The sequence below is a fragment of the Lycorma delicatula genome, chromosome 2 (assembly GCF_047948215.1).
Source record: "Lycorma delicatula isolate Av1 chromosome 2, ASM4794821v1, whole genome shotgun sequence".
Taxonomy (NCBI): domain Eukaryota; kingdom Metazoa; phylum Arthropoda; class Insecta; order Hemiptera; family Fulgoridae; genus Lycorma; species Lycorma delicatula.
This window is the reverse complement of record NC_134456.1, coordinates 192,947,713-192,973,852: the sequence shown is the minus strand read 5'-3', so window position 1 is coordinate 192,973,852 and position 26,140 is coordinate 192,947,713. Positions and strand designations below refer to the sequence as shown.

The 26,140-nt window shown below is 31.9% G+C and overlaps 1 protein-coding gene across 3 annotated transcripts in view; it reads left to right on the top strand.

The window, feature by feature from the left end:
* The window catches only part of LOC142319542 (arylsulfatase B-like), a 49,991-nt gene that overhangs the window by 10,920 nt on the left and 12,931 nt on the right, over nt 1–26,140 (top strand). Inside the window, exons 2-5 of one of the 3 annotated variants that reach the window (XM_075356932.1) lie at nt 3,657–3,751; nt 17,474–17,652; nt 21,135–21,294; nt 22,625–22,851. In XM_075356932.1, coding sequence (XP_075213047.1) covers nt 17,509–17,652; nt 21,135–21,294; nt 22,625–22,851 — 531 coding nt within the window. In that variant the 5' untranslated portion in view covers nt 3,657–3,751; nt 17,474–17,508. Of the gene's footprint in view, nt 1–3,656; nt 3,752–3,832; nt 4,001–17,473; nt 17,653–21,134; nt 21,295–22,624; nt 22,852–26,140 lie in introns of those variants that run through there. The other 2 variants (XM_075356929.1, XM_075356930.1) reach the window with 2 other exon arrangements.

Sequence of the window (26,140 nt, the reverse complement as noted above, 5' to 3'; positions counted from 1 at the left end):
GTATCACACAGAAATTAAACTTATACTTTTATTTATTGAGACTATCGACGTCTTGTGAAAGTTTTGATTTAATATTCATTAGTTTGAACTCTGTGTTTAAAAAAAATCTACTTAAAGATGGTATGGTCATTGCAGGTATTTTGAAAGCTACTATTACCTGTGGATCACATTTTTGTAAATATTAATAGATATTTCTCTCATTTTGTTCAGAATTAAACAAAATAAGATGTACAATGTAATTGAATTAATACAATAAGTTATCATGAAGTACAAAACGAAATCATCGATCGTAAGGTATAGCCAATTAGAAAAATTATCTAATTAAATTAAAATATTATAACCTGTTTACAAGGACACCGGGTGTAACTGATAACTGTCGAAGGGGAATTCCACTTTAACATGATTATTTTTTTTTGCATTATTCAGTATTTTAACTTCGATATATACGATAAATACACAAATAAGTTAATATTTACAAAATTATTCGAAAGTCGGTGACTCAATGAATGAGTGCTAATAGTCTAGTTTCTAATGCATTGTAGAAAATGGAATTTTTTATTATTATTGTTTGCTATTATTAGCTGATGTAATATTTTTCTTTTTGTTTTTTTCTTGCTGAAATTCTTTATAATCAGCTTCTATATTGAAGCTATAAGTAAGTCGTACTTACTTATCGTATTGGATATAGTCGTATTGGATGATCCTCAACCAGTAAAAAACATAATATGAATAAATACGAAATAAATACTAGTAACTATGAAATAACGTAATATTTAATAGTGTCTGAATATAATTCGCACCGTTAATCAAGTCGGGTACGTAAATGGAACAAAAAATAAACATTAACTTTAAACAGTGTTACACTGGATTAGGTAGATCAGTAGTGTAGACCAGGAATAGAACCGTTCACAGAACTGAGCCCTGAAGAACTTCTGAGTTATTATCAAAAACTTCGACATCCATTTATTGCAGTTAATTCGTGAAAATTGAGATAGCTGCGTAGGATTAAGTAATAAGGTTGTGACAGGCACGATTATAATTTGGAAAGACCAGGCAACCAAACTTTGTCAAATGCTTGTTCTTAATCCAAAAAGGACGCTGAACAATATGTTTTACCTTCTAGATACCTGACGATAACATTAGGTACTCACTCCATAGAGTTAATAGTTAAATATAATTAACAGTGGAAAAAACCCTTAGACTGTTGAATGACCACCTCTAAACCCGAATTTATGGTCTGGTATCACTCCTTTGCTTTCTAACACTGGCCATAATCTGCGCAGGAACAGTTTCTCAAATATTTTAGATAAAATCTACAGTAGGCTTAGAGGCCTATACGAATATACTACCTGTGAAGGTTTTCCAGGTGTCAAGATCATCATTATCTGCAATATTTTCCTTTCTGATGGGTAGTGAGTGGTCTCAAAGGTTGCATTAAATAGTTCCTGTATGTAATAAATAGCTTTACGGTAGTGCAGATATCATCCTATGCGTAATGCAGTCAAACCCTGGAGCCTTTCGTAAGTTCTCGATCCTTTTTACTTGTGTTATCTGCACCTTCGAGAAGAGCCTCAAAGGGAGACATAAAGGAATCGGGCTATTTAAGAAGTTACTAATCTCTTCTTCGACTATTCCGCACCTCATACGACTGTTCCAGCCGTATGAGATGCGGGTGGAGTTGCAAGTACTAAGCACTTAGGCCAGGTGTTCCACCTTGCCTTTTACATCACTTACAAGTGTTAGGATTTCTTTAAACTCAAAGGATATAATTATGATCAATAATACGAAGATATATATTTTACAAATTAGCATCCCCGTCACGGCTTCGCCAGCTCCATATTAATACTTGCGTTTTCCGTAGCGGTCAATCCTTTTTTTATTTTTTGTTTTTTAGTCAAACAACCAGAGGCAGGTGCAGCCAGTCGCGTTGCACATACAGAGTAACAGTGGCAGTGGCTGTAGTGGTTGAGCCACTACGCTGCACACTGTCGCACCTCTTAAAAAATCAAAATTAAAGAAAACCCGAAAATGGATTTTAGATATTTATCTAAAAATCTGCAAGCCAAAATTACTGAATATCTCGTTTAATATAGCCGGAGATTGGGAAAAATGTGCAATCATTGTTCAAAATCTTTTTGCCCTTCTTCACTCCATTCAAGGTCGAATTTCAAAAAATCCCAAAATTCATTTTCAGATATTGACTTGAAAATTACACACCCCGTTGATATCTTCATTTATTACAGATAAATTAAAATGACAATAAAGTTTAATGTTACCCCACTTTAACCATTTAAACTCGGAATTTCAAAAAAATCCTTCCTTAGTGTGCAATTACACCGTATGAAGAACGTGTATACAAATGTTCATCAATTCAGTCTTCAGTAGTTTTTGCTGGGCGTTGATTATGAATGACTCACGACATGTTATTTTATACGTATATATATATATATATATATATATATATATATATATAATTCGTATAAGAATATATATTTTTCATTCAATTCAGTCTTTTCTTCGTAAACCATATTCATTCGAGATTTAGTGAAATATTTTTACACTTTTATTTCGGCTGGTATATCTCCAATTCCAGCTCATCCTTGCAACACATTCATTTTTAACATTAAACATGCAGAAGTTCTAAAAGCTAAACGCCAGCCCGGTGCTTTAATCAACAGCACATCTTTGTGTGCTATTGATTAAAGCGCCTAATAGTGATTCTTCAAACAATGATTGTAAGAAATCTCGTTTAGATAGGGCCGTAATAAAATCAAATCACCCAAAACGGAACACATTAGATTCTTCGAAAATAATTGTGCCGATCGTTTTCTTATATAAAGATCCTTTAACTCCAGGCAATTCTGTACGCTTCTTAGTGTTATGCTTCGACAAACGACAAATTTTGCTTTTAAACGAACAAAATTTGATAAAATATTCAAATAATCAAATCAATTTCTATCTCGATGATCTAATTTACTTTTAAATTCCAAATAAATAATATAAATGCCTTTAGCCTTCTGTTTAGAGTTATATTGATCAAATAAATTGGCTAAGGAAAACCCTCAGTTTCGCACATATTTAACCATTTTAGCAAAAAATGATTACGATTTCAGATAGATGCACCTGTAACACGACGAAGAAACTGAAACTTTCTAAGATGAAATAATAATAAATAATATGAATTCATAATTATCAGTTAAATTTAATTAAAATTACATTCATCCTGTCGCTGGATAGCGGTTCCCAATTATATCTTCCACATCAGTATTATTATCACCACAGTCCGTTGTAAATATATGAAATTTTGAATTTATTTAATAGCATAAAAAAATAAATAAATGTTGGCGAAAATATAATAAATATTTAAATGCAACAGGAAAATAAAAAGTTTATTCATATTTAATAAAATTATTTATCAAAATTACTAAAGAAATTAAAATCAAGTTTCCCTACCTACCTCGTAATTGAAAAACAAAAAACCTATCAGTATAATTGATGTAAACTCGAAGCGAGTCTCAATTAAACTAATTAAAATGAATGTTTCTTACTTCACTGAACTATTTTCATAATAAAATTATTGTGAATATATAAATTTATTGTAAAAAGTTTTTACATTTTTTTTTTTTTTTTTTTTTAATTTTACTTCTATGTCGTAGCGTTGCAGGATGGTTATTATTAAAGATATTAATCTTCTTTTTCTGCCAACTAAGGATTATTACTAACTTCATACTATTACGTCACTAGTATAAAGGTAAAGTTATTAAAACATTTATTCAAAGGTTACATAATGATTATTATGATTCTTTATAAACTCGAATATAGAGAATCTTCTTACTTATTTAGTCATAGAATCTTCTCAGAAAATTTCAGTGCTTTCAGTGTAGTTCAGTTCAATAGAAGGGATTAATGCCGGAGAACAGCTGTAGTTCAACAAAATATCGTGAAAACTTACAGTAATTTATATAAATATCACTTATTAAATAATCAAGACAATATTGAGGTATGTTTTAAGAAATATTTTGAAATATATTTTAGAAATTTGGCTATATATTAAACTGTCAGTTCTCTGGAACCTCAATAAAATATATAGGCATAATAATACTAAAGTGTAATATACAATAAATTGTTCATTTCAGCAATTAAAAAAAACAGTTTAGTTTGCTTTCTGAAAAACTTTCTTAAAAATGAGTAGTACAGAAAAAATGTATTTTATTTGGTTTTATAAATTTAAAAACCTGAAAATAGAACTTTCTAGAAATATTTCTTTATTTTCATCATTTTCAAGTCGACAGGCCTGCACAGCTTAACCTAATGAATCGATTTGGATAAACCGGTTCATTTTGCGACAGTAGATACGTGATTTTATGCTGAAACTAATATTCGAAACGACAGAATTCATACTTTATCAGCCGTTTTATTTCTTCAAATGTATTTTTAAATCCATTTGAATGATGATAATATAAACTATATCTATTGAAGAAAATTTATGATTTAAAAAATCATATTTCTTTTGTCTAAATAAATTTTAATTTATTATATTGTTAACCCAAAAAAAAGAAATATTATTTCATAAGCATATAAATATAGATATAAGTATCTATAGAATCAGAAGTGATTAATCGGGAAGCGGATAGTTCTAGTCAATGAATATTTATTTTAGGGATATGAAGAATTTTTTCTACCAGTCTTTGCACCATATCGACCGAAAAGTTTATTTCAATGACCCAAATATTTTTCGCATACTGATTTTTGTCAACAGGAATAATGCGTAAATTTAAATGCATTACTAAAAAAAAACTCTTGCGCAGTTCTGCACAAGAAGATCGAAGTTTCGTTATTCTATTTTGTTTCCTTTAGAAAAAGTATTTTGTTTCCTTTAATCTAAAATTTTACAAAGAAAACGAATTAAGAAATAAATAAGAAACAGAAATAAGCAAAAAATAAAGAAGCAAATTAAAATAAAATAAAACTATACACAAATATAAATAAAAATAATAATAATTTTAATAAAATGTAACAAGAAAATCAATAAGTTAATAATTCCTATGCCCTCACTACTTCACACTCACAAAAGTACTGATTTTCAGAGTACAACACACTTCATGCGTTAGATTAACTAGTAGACCCTAGACAAGCGTCAAGTTTCAATTCACTCACCAATCTGACCCATTGTGTAAGTGCGCTTGAGCAATACACTGTTACGCAGTCAACATAACCCTTAGACAGAAAACACATACTCAGTCATCATGACTCTCAAATAAAGTAAAGTAACCTTTTTCTTTCTTTCTTTTTCCTGTTTCCTCCGGGAATTACCATTCAGGTATTACTTCAGAGGATGAATGAGGATGATATGTATGAGTGTAAATGAAATGTGGTCTTGTACAGTCTCAGTTCGACCACTCCTGAAATGTAAGAGTAATTGAAACCCAACTACCAAAGAATACTGGTATCCACGATCTAGAATTCTAATCCGAGTTCGCCTACCCCTATTTTGCACTGGTGAAATCTACCTCTGCCTTCCGGCGTGACGAAAGGAATTTTTTTACTCTCGGCTAAAATTACTATATCATCAGCAAATCGTAGCATCTTGATCTTTTCATCTTGCACTGTTACTCCGGATCTAAATTGTTCTTTAACATCATTAACTGCTAGTTCTGTGTAAAGATTAAAAAGTAATGGGGATAGGGAATATCCTTGTCTGACTCCCTGTTTGATTACTGCTTCTTTCTTATGATCTTCTTTCTTTCTTATCTTCGATTATTACTGTTGCAGTTTGGTTCCTGTAAATATTAGCAGTTGTTCTTCTATCTCTTTACTTGAACCCTAAATTTTTAAAATACTGAACATTTTATTCCAGTCTACGTTGTCAAATGCCTTTCCTAAGTTTTTAAATGCCATGTATGTTGGTTTATTTTTCTTTAATCTTCCTTCTACTACTAATCTGAGTGCTAAAACTGTTACATTGTCCCTATACTTTTCCTGAAGCCAAATTGGTCTTTTCCTAACACTTCTTCCACTCTCCTCTCAGTTTTTCTGTACAGAATTCTAATTAAAATCTTTGATACATGAGTAGTTAAGCTAATTATTCTGTATTCTTCACATTTATCTCCTGCTGCTTTCTTTGGTATCATGACAATAACACTCTTTTTGAAGTCTAATGGATCTTTCCCTTTATAATAAATATTACACACCAGTTTGTATAATCTATCTATCGCTTCTTCACCTTCATTGGGCAGTAATTCTGCAGGTATCTCGTCTATCCAGGAGCATTTCTCCTACTCAAATCCTTTATTGCCCTACTACATTCAGAAACACCAGTTTCTAATTCATTTCCTGTGTATAACTCTTCAATATATTCCACTCACCTATCAACCTTTTCTTTAAATAACAATTCGCTGTACCATCTTTATTTAACACATTATTAGATTTTAACTTATGTACCATAAAATTCCCCTTAACGTAAAGTACGAGCTCGTATCATACATTGTTTCCATGTTTTACGAACACTACCAGTCCAAACCAGTTTTTGGACTGGTTTTTCGGTGTTTTTTCTGGAACTGAGGATTGGATTTTGTTTGGGAATAATAAGTGAACACGGACACAAAAATTGGTGAGTTTTGGACGACGGACTACTTAGTAATTTAGATTTTTGTTTTTTCCTATACTTTAGTATAGGAATTGAACATATTTAACCTAGAAATTAGTTAAATTTTTTTCTAAGTCGAAACACAAGACGACAAAGAGAGTGACGTCATTTATTAGTTGTAAACAAGGACTTAGAATATTTTTCACTGTTTTAGTGAAAATATTCTAAGTCCCAGTGAGACAATTATAAAGGGGAATCTTTTTTCTCATATTTCTGGCTTCCCGTTCTCTCCAGAGCCACCCCCCCCCCTCCACCAATCCGGTTCTCTTCTATCTTCCGACCCCAACCCCAAACCCCCGGCCTCGGGGCCATCCTCGAGGAAAGGAGACAAAGGGAACGACGATAAAACCCAACTGGCAGAAGACTACGGAGAAGATAATTACGGTGATCAAGGTGATTCTGAAGAAAGCATGGAGACGACAGAGGCAAGGCCCCAAAGATAAAAATAGAAATTATTGACGATAGTATTGATGGGGACCTTATCGGAACAGATATAGACCATTTAATGCATGAAATACATTACATAGAAGACCTGATTTCGTATTTTAGACAAAAGACGAATACGAAACGGGAAATCAAAGACTGTGCATACCGAATACAAAATGCTGCTAGAGATGTAGAAGCTACGAGGCACATACTCTATAAATTATCATATAAATTATTTAGCTCGAGTACTGACTCACATACACAGACGAATAATGGCCTAAGCCTTGAAGATAGAAGAAGACAGAATAGATCAGAGTTCCGCGATAAGGTAGAAAACGTTTTGGAATCAGGAGACATTGAAGATTTAGAGGAAATTATAAAAACCCGTTGGCCGAAGGACATATTTAAAAGAGTTGATGTCACGTAAGGTTTCCCCACTGAGGACGTTGAAGGAGCCCGTGTTTATTTACTGACGCACGAACATTGGGCTAACGGTTTATTCGCGAAAACAATTCGAGAATCAGCTCCCGGGATATCGAAACGACTAGACTCGAGTAAAGTTATGCCTAGCGGCACTGTACTTATAGACACAAGAAGCACAAATATATTCTACCCCGAGGATGAAGACACGGACAACCTTACAACTTTTGTAATAATGATCGACGAAAAATGTGACGAAATGATTAGACACCTAATTAAAGCAATATGTCAAATCCACAACACCGAGCATGGCAAACTTATATTTTATGTACCGAATGATGGCATGAGAGACAAAACTTGCAAGGGTCTGGAGTATCTAATCCGGAGACTAGGGAAAACTGAAGATAAATGCCTGTTTTTCCGGGTCGAAAAAGAGACGAAAAAAAGAGAGACAATACAAGAACCAACTTCATCGATCGTTACTGTCAAGAAGGCGGGCACGATGTATGCCGACTTGCTAAAGTAAGTTAAAGGAAGTATCAGGACCGACATGGCTGCATATATACTCTCGGTCAAAAAAGGGAGATCAGAATCGTTAGAAATCCGGTCGTCGACTCCCCTAAGAAGCGTAATGACGTCAAAATGAGACTGGGTGCCAACGTTTCGGAGGCAGTGGTAAAGGAAAAACCATATGGTGGAAGGAAGTCAGCGTTTTATGTTAAAGACCTAGATGAAGATTCTACGGTTGAAGAAGTTACTCAGGCAATTAAACAAGAATTAGCAACGGATATCACACTACGTGTTGCCGCATTAAAACCCGCATTCGGGAATACAAAGAAGGCAACTGTATTATTGACGAGAGATGCGAAGCTCTTAGAGAATAAAACCATAATAAAAGACGACTGGCTTGTCGTATTGAGATCAAAAAAGAGAAAGTAAAGTGCTATAAATGCTGAAGTACCGGGCATCTGTCAAGGAATTGCAAAGGCCCCAACCGTGCCTCGCTATGTTTCAATTGCGGAAGCACCGGACAAAAGGCGAAAGAATGTCTGGAATCACAAAAATGTCTGGATTATGGAAAATAGGACTCCGGACCGGAGGCCGGTTACGTAATGCAACTAAACAATGAAATGTCTACAAATAAACATGAACAGAATAAGAACTGCCTTAAATCAAGATGTAGATTTCACTTTAGCGGTTGAACCAAATCTTAGAATAACAACTTCTGACGATTGGTTTATTTATGATTTACAAGATGTAGCTATCAAAAATGTATCAAACCGTTACAAGATAACCGACATCAAATCCGGTAGGGGCATTCTAGCAATGCGGTTGACATCTAGTGTCGTCATCTGTGGATATATTTCTCACAACTGCGACGAAGATAGATATGATGAATTTTTAACCGACTTGGAAGACATGCTCAGGACGACCAATTATTCTAGTGGGGGATTTTAATTCAGAGTCGTTGAAACTAGGCGGCAACAGATCCACCCATTGCGGATATGAGTTAGCAATATTACTTGGAACACTCAGTCTAGAGACTATCAACACGCCATGGGAGTCAACACACTCATTGGCCGTAGTACGGGCTCGGTGATAGATATTACAGCCATCTCAGAAGACTGCACTGACAAAGTAATCTCATGGTGACTCTTACAAGATGACTTCACGAGTGACCATCTTGGTCACTATCATCTATTTGGTAGATCGGCTTGGGACAACCGATGACTCAGAGACGAACTCAAAGGCGGCAGCCAACGATGGCCCAATCGATCTCGTTCGCTAGAGCAGTAGAAGATAGAATGAATATACACAGTCAGAAATCCGGTTGAGTTCTTCAACATATTACGCGAAGAATGTGATAGAATTACTAACTGCACGAGTAAGAAAAAATTTATACTGGTGGATCCCAGAAATCGCGATATTACGAGCCACTATGTGGACAGCTCGGAAATAATTACAAAGAGCCAAACGAAATAAGTTTGAAGAGAGTGAACGAGCAGAAGTTATATACAAAAATGCCCGAAAAGAATTCTAAGCTGTAGTAAAAACATCCAAAAAGGAGGAGACGATTGGTCTCGGAATTGGAAAAGGATGTATGGGGGAGGGCGAATTGAATAGTCATGAAGAGGTTCGGGTCGTCCCTCCCCCTACTCACGTCAGAACAGACGAGCCAATCGATTGAGCGGCCCTTTACTACTAGAGAAGGCGATGCGGTGGTTCCTCCAGTGTGTGAAATAAGACGCTTCTCTATTGACGAACTCCAGTGGGAGAGCGTTCGAATCAATCCTAAAAAAAAGCCCGGGTCCCGACAGAATTCCAGGTTCCCTACTGAGAGAACTAACCAAATTATACCTGTGGACAGTTTTAGAAGTTCTAAACGAAGCGCTGGGTACGGGAATTTTTCCCACATCCTGGAAGATTGGAAGATTACTGTTGGTGCCCAAACTGAAAGAGAAAAATCTGGCCTTGACATTTCGACCTATTTTTCGACTACGGGATGATCTCAAGACAAGGGGAGGATTGTGTGGCTCACTTCGGATTTTTCCAAGGTAAATCTACAATAGATGCCTTACAAAGAGTATTTTCATGATTAGATATGTGCAGAGCAGGCACTGGAGGACCACAAAGATCCCCTTGATGGTCCTCCTGGATATTCGCAACGCATTTAATAGCCTCCCATGGGCGGTAGTGGCTAGAGAATTAGAAAAGAGAAATATGAACGCCTACATCCGGACAATCATGATCTGGAACGAGAGTTAATAGTGATCACAAAAGACGGCGAACGAAGGTTCCAGATGCGAGGGGGTTGTACCTCAATGTTCAGTCTTAAGCCCCCTCCTCTGAAACATTTATTTTGACGGCATCTTAAAGTTAAAATATCCAATAGGAATTTCACTAATAGCATACGCCGATGACCTGGCACTTTTAGTGTCAGGACAAACCGAAGATGAGGTAGAACAAAAAGCTAACGCAGCGATAGAATTGAAAAGCGGCTGGCTAAAAGATAGAGGCCTTATCCTTGAGCCGAGAAAAACTTAGATTCAACGGCTGTGGCGGGTATACTGGGAGGGATCCCACCGATCCATTTTCAAGGATCAAAAAGACTCATTACCTGATTGAGGCCATGGTTGGGGAAAGACATGGCGAGGTGGGACAATATATCTCCCAGTTTCTCTTCGGCCATGGAGAATTCAGAAATTAATTATGCAGGTTTAAGAAAAGAGAGTACGACAACTGCATTTACCGCGATTATCTGGATTCACCACAGCATACGCTATCTGAATGCGACAAATGGACGGAGGTTAGAAGTAGAGAAAATACCAATGGAATAACCTCAGATATAATAATATCATATATGCTGAAAGGACCACACGAATGGATGAAGATTGAGAATGTAGTAACCAACATGTTAAGAACAAAAGAACTGGATAGTAAAATGTTGCTCAGTGAGCTAACATAAGGGATGATAGGACTAAAAAAAAAAATTGAAAAGACCGAGTCCCGGCCGCTAGGGAGGGGACCCGGGAACGATATCGTCGGGCCCGGACTACCCCATTTTTGGTTTGCTACAGGCAAGGCACGTGCAAATCTCAAAAGATCCTAACCGGCGAGCCGACCTGCCGTACCGGACATGCAGCCGACGGGCGGGGAGGCTCGTTAGAGTCTAGTGACACTCTGCTTAGGACATGCTAAGCTTGAATGCAAATCTATCCCGGGTAGAGCGGAGATAAAAAAACAAGTTTGTCTCTCTTTGTACTGATAAAAAACCAATGTTTGAAGAAAGTTTTATTTAAAAGCATATATAAGTGTAACAACAGGGATGTTAAGACTTTTCACGCTCACGGTGAATAGCGCGTTTCGTAGGAGAAAGACGTTTGCGGTGGCATGACATGTCGCGCATACGGTGAATACCGCGTTTTGTAGGAGAAAGAAGAAGCTTCTGTTGGGATGACTTTTCACGGTCACGTTGAATAGCGCGCTTTTCCCGTGTCCTAAGGTACTCGTATTTCTGCTGGTTTTCCTTGACCTGACGATTGGTTCTCCCTCTGACGATTGGGGTTGGAATTGTCTACCCCCTCACGTTCCCTCATCAAATATTGACTCACCAGTTTGGAATTTTTTCGCTGTTGGTAACTTTTCTTCTTAAGTCTAGGCATATTTACACACTTTCACATTAAGCAAGGATAACACAAGGAAAAATCATACTTTTTGGCAATAAAATATTGTCACTTGGAAAAATTAAAATCTACACAGTACTAAGTCACATCAATTTAAGTGGCGTTCATTTCAAATTCACTCAATACGGCAATGGTTTCATATGTAAACAAATTTCACATGTTTAGCATATGGGAAGCCTCTTCTTATAATTCCAACAATATTTTAGTTATCCCTTGCCGTAAGGGTTGGTCATATCAAAAATCGTTTCAGATAAATTTTTTAGGCAATATTAAGAGGACTAACGCCCACATTAAACACATTTGATACTGTGCCTATTAAGGGAAGTATGATGTTTTTTTCTTCAAAACCCCATTTTTTCAACCCCCTGGGCTAATGGTTGATGACATCAAAAAAATTTACTTAGATACTTTTTTGGTCCTTATTCAAAAAATAATAGGAACTTTAAACGAATTCGATGTTTTAGTTAATAAGAAAGTTATAGCAATATTTTGTTTTTTCGAAAAAGTCCCCCATTTCCATCCCCATGGTCCGATTTTGCCAATTAACAAACTCGATTGAGATTTTGGGTTGTAATACTTTATGTATCAATTTGAAAGTGATTGGCGCAAAATTACGGCAGTTATCGTAAAAAGAAAGTGAAATATATATATAAATGTATGTATAAACTTTTGAGCTAACGGTGGTTTTGGGGTCTGGGGATGTGAAAAGCGAAGATATGTCGAAATTTTCCGGAAGTCGAATCATGGTACCCAAATAGGGCTTAAAATTACTGAAAAATGAATGCATAACTTGCCGGCTTTTTCCCTTAAATTGCAAAATATTTCTCTCCTTCATCCCCTCCTAATGTCTAAAATAATTTGCTTTTCTTCTTGAAAATTCTTTAAGACTGGTACTCTGGTTCTCAAAATTCTCACTGAAATATATGTTATAAATACAATCAGATCGAACTGAGAACTTTTTCTTTTTAAAAGTAAAAGTATGTGGATCTTGTTAATATAAATAATTATAATATATAAAAATGTATATAAACGGTTTACATTTGCTGAGAGCAGTTATGACCACGTAATTTCGTCTCAATCTAACCAAAGAACAACCTACTCAGGACTCTGAGTTGACTGGCTTTGTTTCATTTTTATTTACATAATCGAAATTAGTTAAACGTTTTAAAAAAGATAATGAAAACAGGTAAGCTTAAGAACATCTATGACAATAATAATTTCAGATAATAAAAACCTTATTGATAACAATATACTGTAAATTATAGAATAGTCTATTAAATATACAAAATACACAGTAAAATATTAAATATTATTAATTCCATTACTTTTCTAATTACCAAAATTAATGAATATTTAACAAAAATAGATTAAATAACGTGACTGTAAAATAAACATTAATATCAAATTCAAGATTAAAGACTTAACATGTACGATTCTGTTTTATTCGTTTACTTTTAAGTATAATAAAATAAGATTCTTTTATTTATTGTGTTTTTTAAAAATCGTATGACGTATTGTCTCACATCTAATTTTAGTGCAGGTTTCTAAGATAACACTTGTTCCTACTTAAGTGATTAAGTAAATAACTTTCACATCTCATAATAAAGTTTTTACCATCTTAACCTCATCAAAAAATTCCGCTAGTAAATATATATATATATATATATATATATAATTTTTTTTTGTGTAGCCGCTTACTTTTTGTGGAAACAAAACCTTCTTATGGCTGTTGAGATCGGCTTATATAAATCGAAGCAATTTCCTTATAGAAACAATCTGGCAAGTACTGAATTCAGTTTCTTCTTTTTTTCAGCCTTGCAACAGTTTTCGAGCTGCGTCGGACAAAATTCACGGGAAAACCTAGTCGCCAGGCCATTAATTATTTTCCTTAATCGATTACAGGCACTGTTAATATCTTTACCGGTATCGTCATCTACAGCTGAACATCCAAAACACAACATTCTCTCTCTGGGTCAAGAATACTTCGCATAGCTTGTGTACTGTTCTTCATCGTCCAGTTTCATAGAACACTGTTCTCAGACGAATGGTGCTTGATGAATTTCCTACCGAATAAGAATCGGCTAAAATTTAAGAATCAGATTTAATTTCAGCAAATTAACATCCAAGTTGGAAGATTTGCTTCAATATTAATTGATTATAATTACAAAGTTTTATGTTGCAAATTATGCGTAGAAGTAGGAATATTTTTTTAGATTTTTTTTTTTTCAAAGTACCAACTAACCGGTACGAAGGACAACAGATTTTTTCTAATTGCAATCGACCGGTATTTCCATAATTCGAAAAGATGTGTAGGGTGAATTACTTTTCTGAATTCTAATTTTTGGCATTCACTCCGAGTACGACCACACGCGCCCTAACAAATCAACCAATACATAACTTCATACAGCTGTTGTACAAATAAACTTTACCGCAGCACACGATACGCAAACTTTACTTTTTGCATATCAACTTGAGCAATTTTACCTTCAAGGTTAACAGGACATGCCCTTTGTCGTGCAGAGTAAAAAATATAGAAGACAAAGTAGAATGGCCCTCATATTTATAAATAGCTAATGTACCCCTTCTTCGCACGGAAAACACTGAATTTTAAGTTTATGAGTGCCCCTTATAACTTTTGAGAAATTGTTAAATTATATAAATTTTTGCTTACTTTTCCTAAAAATCTCTTAAAAATATTTTTCTAAATTTCAGCTATTTGGAAAAATGGATAGTAAATAAATCAGTGAGATTTTCCTTTTTATATAATGCGTAGAATTAATATTTCAGTAGTACAAATCGCTCGCTGATTTAAATGTTCCCAGTACATCTAGAATAACGAAAATCGTTTATCCAATTTCGCCTTCTTAAGTTTGGTTTAAAGGAAAATCTCAAAATAATATTTTTTAATGAATTCTGTAGTCAGTATCTGTACCAGATTTTGAATTTCTATTTAACCTGTTAAAAAACTCCAATTTTTAGGGAGTCAATACTTTTCCTGTTTCTTTCTCTTAGAGATGATTAAAAAAAATAAATCCCAATTATTGTTTTTTTTTTCAGTATTGGCTTTTGGAGTTCAATTCTAGTTTCTATCATAAATTTTATCCCCAAAATATTTGAGAATGTTGGAATCCATTGCTAGCTTCTTTGTTAAGTGATGATTTAAAGGGAAAACTCAAGATATGTGTAAACAGAATCATGGCTTGTGGTCTGTACTTAATTTCAAATTCCACCGACAGATTTAAAAGACATATAGAGATTAGAGAATCCAGCTTCAATGCTGATTAACACTCTTGTAGAGTGGTTTTAAAGTATATTTCTAAATTTAAAGTAAATTATATTCTGAATTTTTTTAAATAAATATTCCTAAAAAATATTCTAATTTTGCATTTCAGCTGGTGCAAGACACTCTGAAAAATCGGTTTGTAGGTCTTTTCTCTTCTTAGGGAACAGTAAAAAGATCCCTTTGAAACAGTTGTTTATTTATCTAATGGACTTACCTGTTCCATTACAACTCTTTCAGTTTGACATCCCGATGTAACTCCTATGTAATTTAGCCCCTTAGGGATTTTTAATCACAATATTTTTTTCTTAATCTTCCTAAAGTTACATTTAAGAATAACAATACCAAATTTTGGTTTTTTAGCTGTTTGGGAAATGCGAGAATTAGAGAATCAGTGAGCAGGGTATTCCAATTAGTATAATATATTTTTTAAGTACCTCAACAATATGTCATTTCTCAGTTAAATGACCTATAAATTTAATTTAATTGCAAAATAACTTAACTGCATCCAACAAATTACAGTCTTTCATTACCGTGAATATTATTTGATATTATAATATTAATGTATACTTTTTATTTTTTACTATAATACAGTTTTATCTTATACAAAAATTTACAAAATACAAATATAAAATAGAATAAATACAAATCATGCCACACATAAAACATGAATAAGTTTCAATTCTTACAAACCATTACAAATAATAAAATTTAGTTTAATTTTATTTTTCATAATAAATTGTCTGTACATTTTTTTAAATCTTTCAGTGCATCTTAAATCCAATGAGAATCTGAAATAAAATCATGTTTTTCTATAAAATAATTTATAAAAGATTATAAAAGTGCCACATTTCTCACTGAAACCCTATGATATGAATTTTCCTTTTGCTAGTGCATAATTAAAAAGATGACAACATTATAACCTACATCATTAAGATAATTATTTTGAATTTGTTTGTATGTTTGTTTGTCCAGAGCAATCTCAAGAAATATGGAATTGGTTTGAAAAATCTCTACACTTTTTAAAACTTAATCCTTCCTAAACATCACAGTCTACATAGTAACCCGTCAACTTAGGTTTCTTTGGTACCTTTTCATAATTATAAAATTATATACAGATAAATTAATGTACAGTTAAAAAATAAAGTCTAATCAGGAGAGAAACCATTTATAACACATCCACCAAATCCTGGAACGTAATTCTATCAGATCAGATGTGTATTATCACTAAGACTGAAAATATTTTAATCTCCTCAGTTCCTCCAAATCCCCCTCAGATTGCCCTTTAAACCCTCAAATTACCCCAAAATTTATTGCAGCAAAAAATAAAAATGCGGCAGAATTCAATTTTTTTTCAATTTGCATTCTACTTTCAGAAAAAATGTAAAAATTTAGAGCAGAAGTGTTTCAGGTCCCTGCCTCTTCTTTCTTTTTCTTTTTCCTATTTAGCCTCCGGTAACTACTGTTTAGATAATACTTCAGAGGATGAATGAGGATGATATGTATGAGTGTAAATGAAGTGTAGTCTTGTACATTCTCCGTCCGACCATTCCTGAGATGTGTGGTTAATTGAAACCCAACCACCAAAGAACACCGGTATCCACAATCTAGTATTCAAATCCGTGTAAAAATAGCTGGCTTTCCTAGGAATTGAACGCTGGAACTCTCGACTTCCAAATCAGCTGATTTGGGAAGACGCGTTCACCACTAGACCAACCCAGTGGGTAACCCTGCCCAGGTCTAGAAGTCTCTATCCTGACTCCCTCCCCCCCAAATTAACAAAAGTGGAAATACTGTGATATTTGAACCATTATTTTTCAAAATGTATTCTACATTTTTAAATTAAAAAAATCGTTATCAATTTTTGCTTAGGCTGTATAAGGTATGAGCTCAAAAATTATCTGTAACTATGATGTTTTAAAATATATGAAATTATTTCTTTTTTAAATAAAGAATTACAATGAATTTAATACATAGATTAGTGGATTTCTATATCACTCTTGAATCACGTTATTTTCATTTAAATTTTAGAAGTCTGAGCTTTTAATACTTAAGTCAGAAAAGCGTTATTGCTCTGCATTTGTAATGCCTTAAACCAACCCAAAAATACACTCTACAATATTAATCTGCTAGCAGGAAACCTTTTAATTAAATGTATGCATCTCTTTTATGACAAAAAACTAAATCCTGAAGAAAAACTTATTTTTAGTACAAAATAATACCAGACACAATTAAAAATCTTTTCATTCAACAATTATTGTAAAAACATCAATTGTAAAATAAAATGAAATCTTGAAATTTTTACCATTAATTTTTTCAGATTCATTATGGTACAACTATTTGGTTAATTTGTTAAATGACACTCCAATTTCAATAGATTGTTAAGTTACAATTAGTTAACTAATTTTCAGGTTTTTGGTGTTTTACATATTTTTAAATATGTTAAATTAACAAAATATATAATGTAATTTCTAATTATTTTATGTTATTAATGTTACATTTTCATTTACATTTCAGTGATTTTTAAATTACCTGGTTTAGGTAAATTCATAATGCTATCTATTGGACTTTCATGTTTAATATTTTTGATATTTTTAATTGTAAAATCAGAGCTTAAGGCTGTCAAACAACAAAGTGCAGAGAAAGAAACCTACAATGAACAACCAAATATTATATTTATAATTGCAGATGATATGGTATGTTTAATAAATTACTATCAACTTGGTATTATTAAATTTTAAGTGAAGTACAAAATAACAATAATTAATATAGTTATTGAAAATATCATAGTTAATTATAAGCCTTGGACTTTGTAATTAATTAGTGAAAGTGAAGCCTACCAACAAATGACAAAAACTCATAACACTATTAATCCCAATAATTACATTTCAAAGGTTTTACCACATTTTGACAATACTGTCAATAAATCATTTAATTTTACACATCACAGTATTATTATTTTTTGTAGTCATAAATTGACTGATTAGATGAACTTTGCCAATCCTTTCTATTTTGCACTAATCTCTTTATCTCATCATACCATTAACATTCACAATTATCTATTTTATAATAATATTCTAATCTCTACCTTCCTGTTCAGTTTTTATTCTCCACCTTTATTTCTACATCAAATAAACCAGCCCTGGATGCCTTAATTTAGTTAATGTATCAATTAAGTTTCTCTTTGCAAATCATTCACAAACTTCTCTCTTCCCCAATATGTCTTAATTTTAATTTCATACTCCTTATAGTCAGCTAATTTCCAATATTCTCCTGAAACACCACATTTCAAAAGCATCTATTCTTTATTTTTGTAGTTTCCCAAAAAATACAAGATTATAATAATATATTTTGAGAAGTTATTGCATTTAAATAACTTAATGTTAGTTTTACAGGATTTTTTTTACCCCTGTGCTTATTTAAATTCTAAAATCTGATTTTAACAAACAATGCTCTACAGTCTACATTTATAACTATTCAATATAACAAATTTTTTTATGACAATAAAAATTATTCTTTTTTCATTCAGTGTACAAATTACACCTTGAATTTAAATATATCAGAGTTAATTTAGATATACTCTATATACGCTTGCATAATCTTAATTCTAATAATAAAATATGTTTAAAATTATCACTTATTAAACTAAGCAACCCTAAAAAAATCACATTATTTTTATACTTTAACGGATCTTTTTTCTGGTTAACAGATATCATTTCTAAAACATCATAAACACCATAGAAACTGTAATATGCCTGTTCAACCACACTATCCAGTAATCAATGCTGATTTGTTTTGACAAAGTAGTACACAGTATTAATGAATTCATTCTTCCTTAGTAAATTAATGCTTATCTGAATATATAATTATATAAAATTACAAATTTAATACTTTTTATCTTTTATAAATTCATTATCTAAATATAAGATGTTAAAATAAAAGATGGTTAAGTAGATCTAAAAGTTGAAATTTGTTGAAATAAAAAAGAAATTAAAACAAAAATATAAAAAAACTAATGTCAAAAAAATAGATAAATGAAATTAAAAATAAAATGTAAAAAAATAAGATAAAAAGAAGAAAATTAGTAACTTGAGGTGGCACAGCACTTCTGAAGTCTGCATGACACAGGTACAGTTATACAGTTAGTGATAAAAAATGCCGCCTATTATAAGAAAAAAGAATACCATACTATAAAATTTTAATCAGGTTTCATGATAAAACTATAAATTCTACATACAAATTATTATTTTTAATAATAGTTAAGTGTATAAGTGTATTAAGTATATAATTGTTTAATACAACACTTACAGTGAGTTGAGGTACTCTTATTATAATCTACTGCTTCACACCAAAAAGGAATTTAATGATACAATGAACAAAGTGAAAAAGGTCATTTGTAGAGCTAAATCTTACCAATTCTGTGGGCTTGACATGTGAATGTGCAGCAGTATAGGCTCAGTAAAAAAGCAATGTGAAATCACATTGCCCCTCAATTTCCTTAATAAGCCTGGCACAAGATTGTTTTCTAAAAATGATATTGCCATTTTCATGAACAACTAATAATTTATATCAGATCACCTTCAATTATTACAATAAAAAAATACAAAATCAACTTCAGCACACTTTACACTATAAAAATAAATATTTTTAAACTTTACCTGAATGTGAACTCGGTTTTACTCTAAATTAAACTTTTACAGTACCACTAGCTGCACTGACAATTAGACATGGTACTAATATTTGAATTAAATTTTGAAGAATATTTGTTGTAAGTGATGAATTTGAAGAGAATGCACAATCAAAATTGTATTTATCCATTCAGAATGTTGTTTTTGTATTTTGAATGTTTACCTTACATTTTATCCTCATACTTAAACAACAAAGAATAAAAACACTTAATGATTTACTTTATGTATTATTATTGTAGTGATTAGAATGAACATTTTATTTATTTAAAATAGACAAAAATTAAACACTTAATGAAAGAACACTCACTTTTAGAACACATCACATTCAACAAAGATCCTTGAAAACCCAATGCAGACACCAGTGCCACATTTAACAGCACAACACATCACCCTCTAGTGACAGTAACTGGAAAATATTAAGTTTGAAAAAATGTTAAGCTTAGATTAGATTTTTATAACATTACCCTTAAAATAAAATGTAATGAAATTAATTTAAAAATTATTCTGTATTTATTTATTTATTCATGGATACCAAAATTTAAAAAATAAGCTACATGAAAAATTCATTCTGCATATAGTGGCATAGCGTGGGTTTCAGCCGCCCGGAGCATAGGCCAAATTCACCGCCCTCTTATTAAATACTTAAATCCAAAATTTACAGAAATTCTAAAGAAGGTTAGAATTCTAAAGAACGAATGTGTAAAGTTACACATTGTATATGATAGATTGACTCACTAGAGTAAAAAGATTCTATTTTAATATAACACCAAACAGCTTAACTAAAAAATACTACTATACCCATCAACTGATTGAAATATTAACTTATATACTCGTATTATTTCAAATATCTATGTGTACCATAATTCCTTTATTTAGTGTTCTAAACAGTTTATAATTTAAAAAAAATTTAAATTCATTTCATCTCCACTATTAAACACATTTACACTGTATAGACATTCCTGGAATGCAAAAAATTGAATGCACGTTATATTAACGTGCATTAATATAATCAGTATTTTAGCAGTTATGGATGTCTTCAAGTATCTCATGCCTCCTTTCATTTATCTTTCCTTCTTTCATAATACATCAAACACTATTGCGGTTGATTTTATATTAATGTAATGTTTTATATATATTAAAATACATATATTATTATAGTATTGAATTTACACTAAGTATATCTATCACTTAGTGACTAAACGTTACTCACTAAAGCAAGTTGGGCAAATCATAAGTAACATTAATGTAAAGTAAATTATGTTCACTACATTTGCTCACAAATAATGTTATGCTTAACATTGATTGATAGCAGTAATTTATTATCGAAATAATTAATTATCAAAATACACTAATGTAGTGTTTTCTTCTATAAAGATTTGTGCTTTGCTACTTATCATGATAGAATGAAAAGTTTGGAATTATTTGTACTTTTCTGAATGTAGAGAAGCTCTGGTTGAACTATTATTATTAATGAATTTATTTTATTTCAGGGTTGGAATGATGTTAGCTTCCATGGTTCAGATCAGATACCAACTCCAAATATAGATGCACTTGCATTTAATGGAGTAATATTAAACAATCATTATGTACAACCAGTCTGTACTCCAACACGTGCTGCATTAATGACTGGAAAATACCCTATTCATACCGGTGAGTAGTTATTTAAAATAACTGGGTTATTTGCACCACTTATTTTCAGAAGGTGAACATACTACATACTACAATAATTGAACCACTCCAAAATATTTATTTGCTACATCCCTTTTTATTTTTATTGGAATTGAAACAGTAATGTGAGATATTAAATGATTTTTAAATAAGCTGTATTTGAAGACACTCAAGTATAATTGGCATGGTGATGTAATGGAAGAGAAGTAGCATATTTGATTTTTATCTGGAAGAATCAAGGCTCATATTCTAGTTAGGCTTCAACTTTTTAATATGCTACAAATATACTTCTCATCATAAAAAAAGTGTGAGTATAGCTAAAATTGAGTGGGGTTATAATTGACAATCAACTATCATGTGCAGAAAGAAGGTCCACCATAGGTTTTACATGTACAATGCCAATCCACAATAAATAATATTTATTTATTTGGCGCTTTACACATCTCATATATATATAGCTCAATGTTCCATGTAACTACCTGTGTCTTACTTTCTGAATGCCAAATTTATTAAGAGCTATTTTCTTTTAAATTTATCTACTTTTGTTTAATATTAGACTTATAGATCTTCTGATTTTTTATTCTTTAATGAATTACAAAGTTTGTTTACTTCTCTGAAAAATAATATTTTTATATTCTGAAAATAACATTATATGCTTTTATACTAGCAGACACCAAGTCTGCTTGTACAACAATGTAACAACAAATGTACTGATTATACTTTATGACTAGTTTTTTCATAATTATCCACTTATTAATTGCCAATGAATCATCTTATATTATGTCTTAACAATCTTATTGGACTAAATACTTCTCACAATAGTTTTATTTGAAGTATAAAACCTAGAGAAAAAAATACATAACCAAGTAAATGATATTCAGAGTCAGGAAAAGAAAAGTTCTAAAAAATATATATATAATAATTGGTTTAAGAATAGATTAAAAAGAACATAGTGTAGAAATTTATAGTGGTACTAAATTCAGTTTGCATCAACAGAAATAATTTTACTCAGTTGCTGAACTTCATATATTTAGTCAACAAGCAATAAAAACCATGTACCTTGGTTGCAGAATTCCCTAAAATATTAAGCTAAGGACAATTGTGCTCTGGCACTGATGGTATAGTTATCATCATCATCATCATCATGACCATACAAATGAGATTATGTATTTGAATTAATTCTGCTTAAGTATTTATTTATACACCAAAACTACGTAGGCAATAAATCCCACCTCTCCAAAAAAAAAAATTAGTAATCTATAATAACTAATTAGTATCCATTCTTAAAACTAATGATTTTTTTATTAATCAGGAATGCAAGGTAGTCCACTGTGGGCATCTGAAAAGCGTGGTCTTCCATTGGAAGAAAAGACTATAGCTGAACATTTAAAAGAATTAGGGTATTCAACAAACATAATTGGCAAATGGCATCTTGGTTATTACAAACTTGACTACACTCCTCTTCACAGAGGTTTTGATAGTCATATTGGATACTGGAATGGTATAATCAGTTACTATGATCATATTATGGAAGAACCGGTAAGTTTTAAAGAAAGACATAATTTTAAAAAAATATTTTAAAAATAGGTATGTTAGTGCAATGAACTTATTTAGTTGTTTCTCTTCAAAACTCTAAGTTTATTCCTAAACAATAAATGAATAAGAAGAAATCCTACTGTTTTTTTTTTTTTTTTTGTAGAAGTTCACTTCCTCTTTTCCACTCTTTCATTTGCTCTCTTTCTCTCATATAAAAGTAGCATATTACCTAATAGCACTGAGAAATGAATAAAAAGCAACAACAAATATGTAAAATTATGTGACAATTGTAGAAGTAAATATTTATAACAAAGAGATACTTTTTTGGAAAAGATTTATATTTATAAACTTAAGGTTACAATTAGTATTAATTACTGAAGTTGTAGATGTTGAAATGTTTAGACAAGCCTAAAAAGCAAGAAAGGTGAAAGATGCAAGCTAATACAGTTTATACAAAAATGCATAATTTAAAGGTCATTTTTTTCTTAACTAATTCTCTATATGTATTTTTGCTGTTTTCTTTTCTTTTTTTTAATAACAACACTGAAGAGGCTATTGCAATCAACAAAAGCACTGTAATAAAATCAGTGTCAAAAAATTTAAAAGTACATTCTTGGTAAATAAATACATATAATTATGGTATGAAAAATACCTCAGTAGTTTCAGTATGTAAACAAATATACAAGGGTAAGTCAATTATTATCCGCAATGTAGTTATAAAATTTATTGCAATACAAATAGGAAACTTACATGTACATCATTTTTCAACATAGTTCCCTTGCATTTCAACGCACTTGGTGCATCGTTGCACAAGCTTCTTGATGCCCTCATAAAAGAAGGTTTTCAGTTGAGCTGCGAGCCAGAAATGCACTGCTTCTTTCACTGTTTTGTCTGAGGTAAATTGATAGCCCCTTAATGCCTCTTTGAGTAGACCAAACAAGTGGTAGTCAGAAGGGGCAAGATCAGGACTATACGGAGGATGAGCCAGTATTTCAAAGTTGAGTTTTTGGAGCGTTTCAGCAGTGTGGGCAGCAGTATGTAGATGGGCATTGTCGTGCAACACAACACCTTTTGACAGCAGTCCTCGGCGTTTGCTTTGAATTGCACGCTTCAGCTTAGCAGTAAGCATCTCACTGTAGCACGCACTGTTTATTGTCATGCCCCATTCTTCATAATGTTCCAGTACTGGGCCTTGTGAGTCCCAAAAATCATAAGCATCAGTTTTCCTGCGGATGGTTGGGTTTGAACATTTTTTTTGCAGGGAGAATTTGGATGTTTCCATTCTATACTCTGCCGTTTACTCTCCAGCTCGTAATGATGGATCCATGTTTCATCACCAGTGATAATTCTGTCTAAGAAGATGTCTTGTTCGTTACCATAGTGATCCAAATGTTTTTGGCAGATGTCCAAGCGCGTTTGTTTATGCAACTGTGTGAATTGTTTTGAGACCCGTCTTGCACAGACTTTATGAAACCCAAGTCTGTTGTGGATGATTTCATAGGCAGAACCGTGACTAATTTGCAAACGATGTGCCACTTCATCAATAGTTACTTGTCTGTCTAAGAAAACCATGTCACATGCACGCTCAATGTTTTCCTCATTTGTGGCGGTAAACGGTTGTCCGGCTCCTTCATCGTGCATAACACTTGTGCGACCATTTTTGAATTTTTCAATCCATTCGTAGACACTCCGTTGCAGCAACACACTGTTCCCGTACTGTACCAAAAGTCTTTGATGAATTTCAGCCCCTGATACACCTTCCGACCACAAAAAACGGATCACTGAACGTTGCTCTTCTTTGGTGCAAACAGAAAGCAGAGCAGTCATGGTTAACAGCAGGGCAGTGATAATGGAACTAAAGCATCAAACATCACAGACATAACAACAATTAAACCACACATGAATCATCTATGCAACATGACAGTACTACCAACATAAACAAAAAATATAACTAAATTGTGGATAATAATTGACTTACCCTCGTTTAAGTACATATTATTACATATACATGTATATGTTTATTGAAAATAAGTGTGTTAGGTCAATGTGTTAGGTAGCTGAGGAAACTTTAGGAAGTGACAAGAATTCTTTTTCTGATATTATTGTTTTCAATGAGAAGACTAATGAAAGTAATATCATTAGGTACCTATCATTAAATATTGTGTCATAAAAACACAGATGATTAAGCACTAACTTTCCATTGATAGTTTGAGGCCTGACTAAATCAATTACTAAATGTCAATAGCTTCTCAATACTATTATCTCCAGTTACCATTTTGTTGTTGATTATTGATTTCTATAAACAGCACATCATGATAAAGCGAACAATGAATATAACAAGCTACAGGTACACTCATTACACAAACAATGTGTGCAACTGCTTACAGTACCTAAATAAAAAAAAAAGCACTACATACATGGAAACCCCAGAAATATCATACAAGTCAATCAATCAAAATCCTATTAAATACTTCCTTGTTCAAAAATAAATAATCTATTGCTTTATGCAAAATTTCTCTAGACAAGTCAATAAAAAATTGAATACTAAAGTTTATATTGAATATCATTATATCATATATGTGGAACTATTTTGTAGAGTGCATCATGTTCTAATTTATAAGGAAATCTAAAATTCAGTAAAATTCCATCTTTAGCATTGAGAAAGAAGATGTTCTTCATCATAATATAAGATAAAAGACCAATATTCACTTTCAGCAATTAAAGTAATTTCAATAAACCTATCGTATTGGGAGATAGATTAAACAAGAATTTGGAAACAAAATAAAAACTTGTAAACTGAAAATTCATGCAAAAGATCATGAAATACATTTTTAATCAATAATGCATTCTATTTAATTCTATTTAATGGAATAAAATATAATATAAATATATATATAAAATGGATATAACACGACATTAATTGATAATATTTATAAAAAACAGAAATTAAAATCGAATAATGAAACAACATTGATACCTATAAATAATAAAAGTGTTGATGAAAATATTTATATAAAATATTCCTATACTAACAACATTATTGAAAACATGGTTAACATTTACAATAATTAAAAATATAAAATAGATCATACAATCATATAATAAAACATTTAAAAATTCATAATGATGATAATGATCCTAATAATTTGTGTGGTATCTATAAAATTACATGCAATGATTGTAACAAAATTTATATTGGGAAAAGTAGTAGATCATTTAGGTCAAGGTTTGTAGAACATTTTAGATTTTATAAAAACAACAATATATATTTCTCCAATCTTGCACATTATTT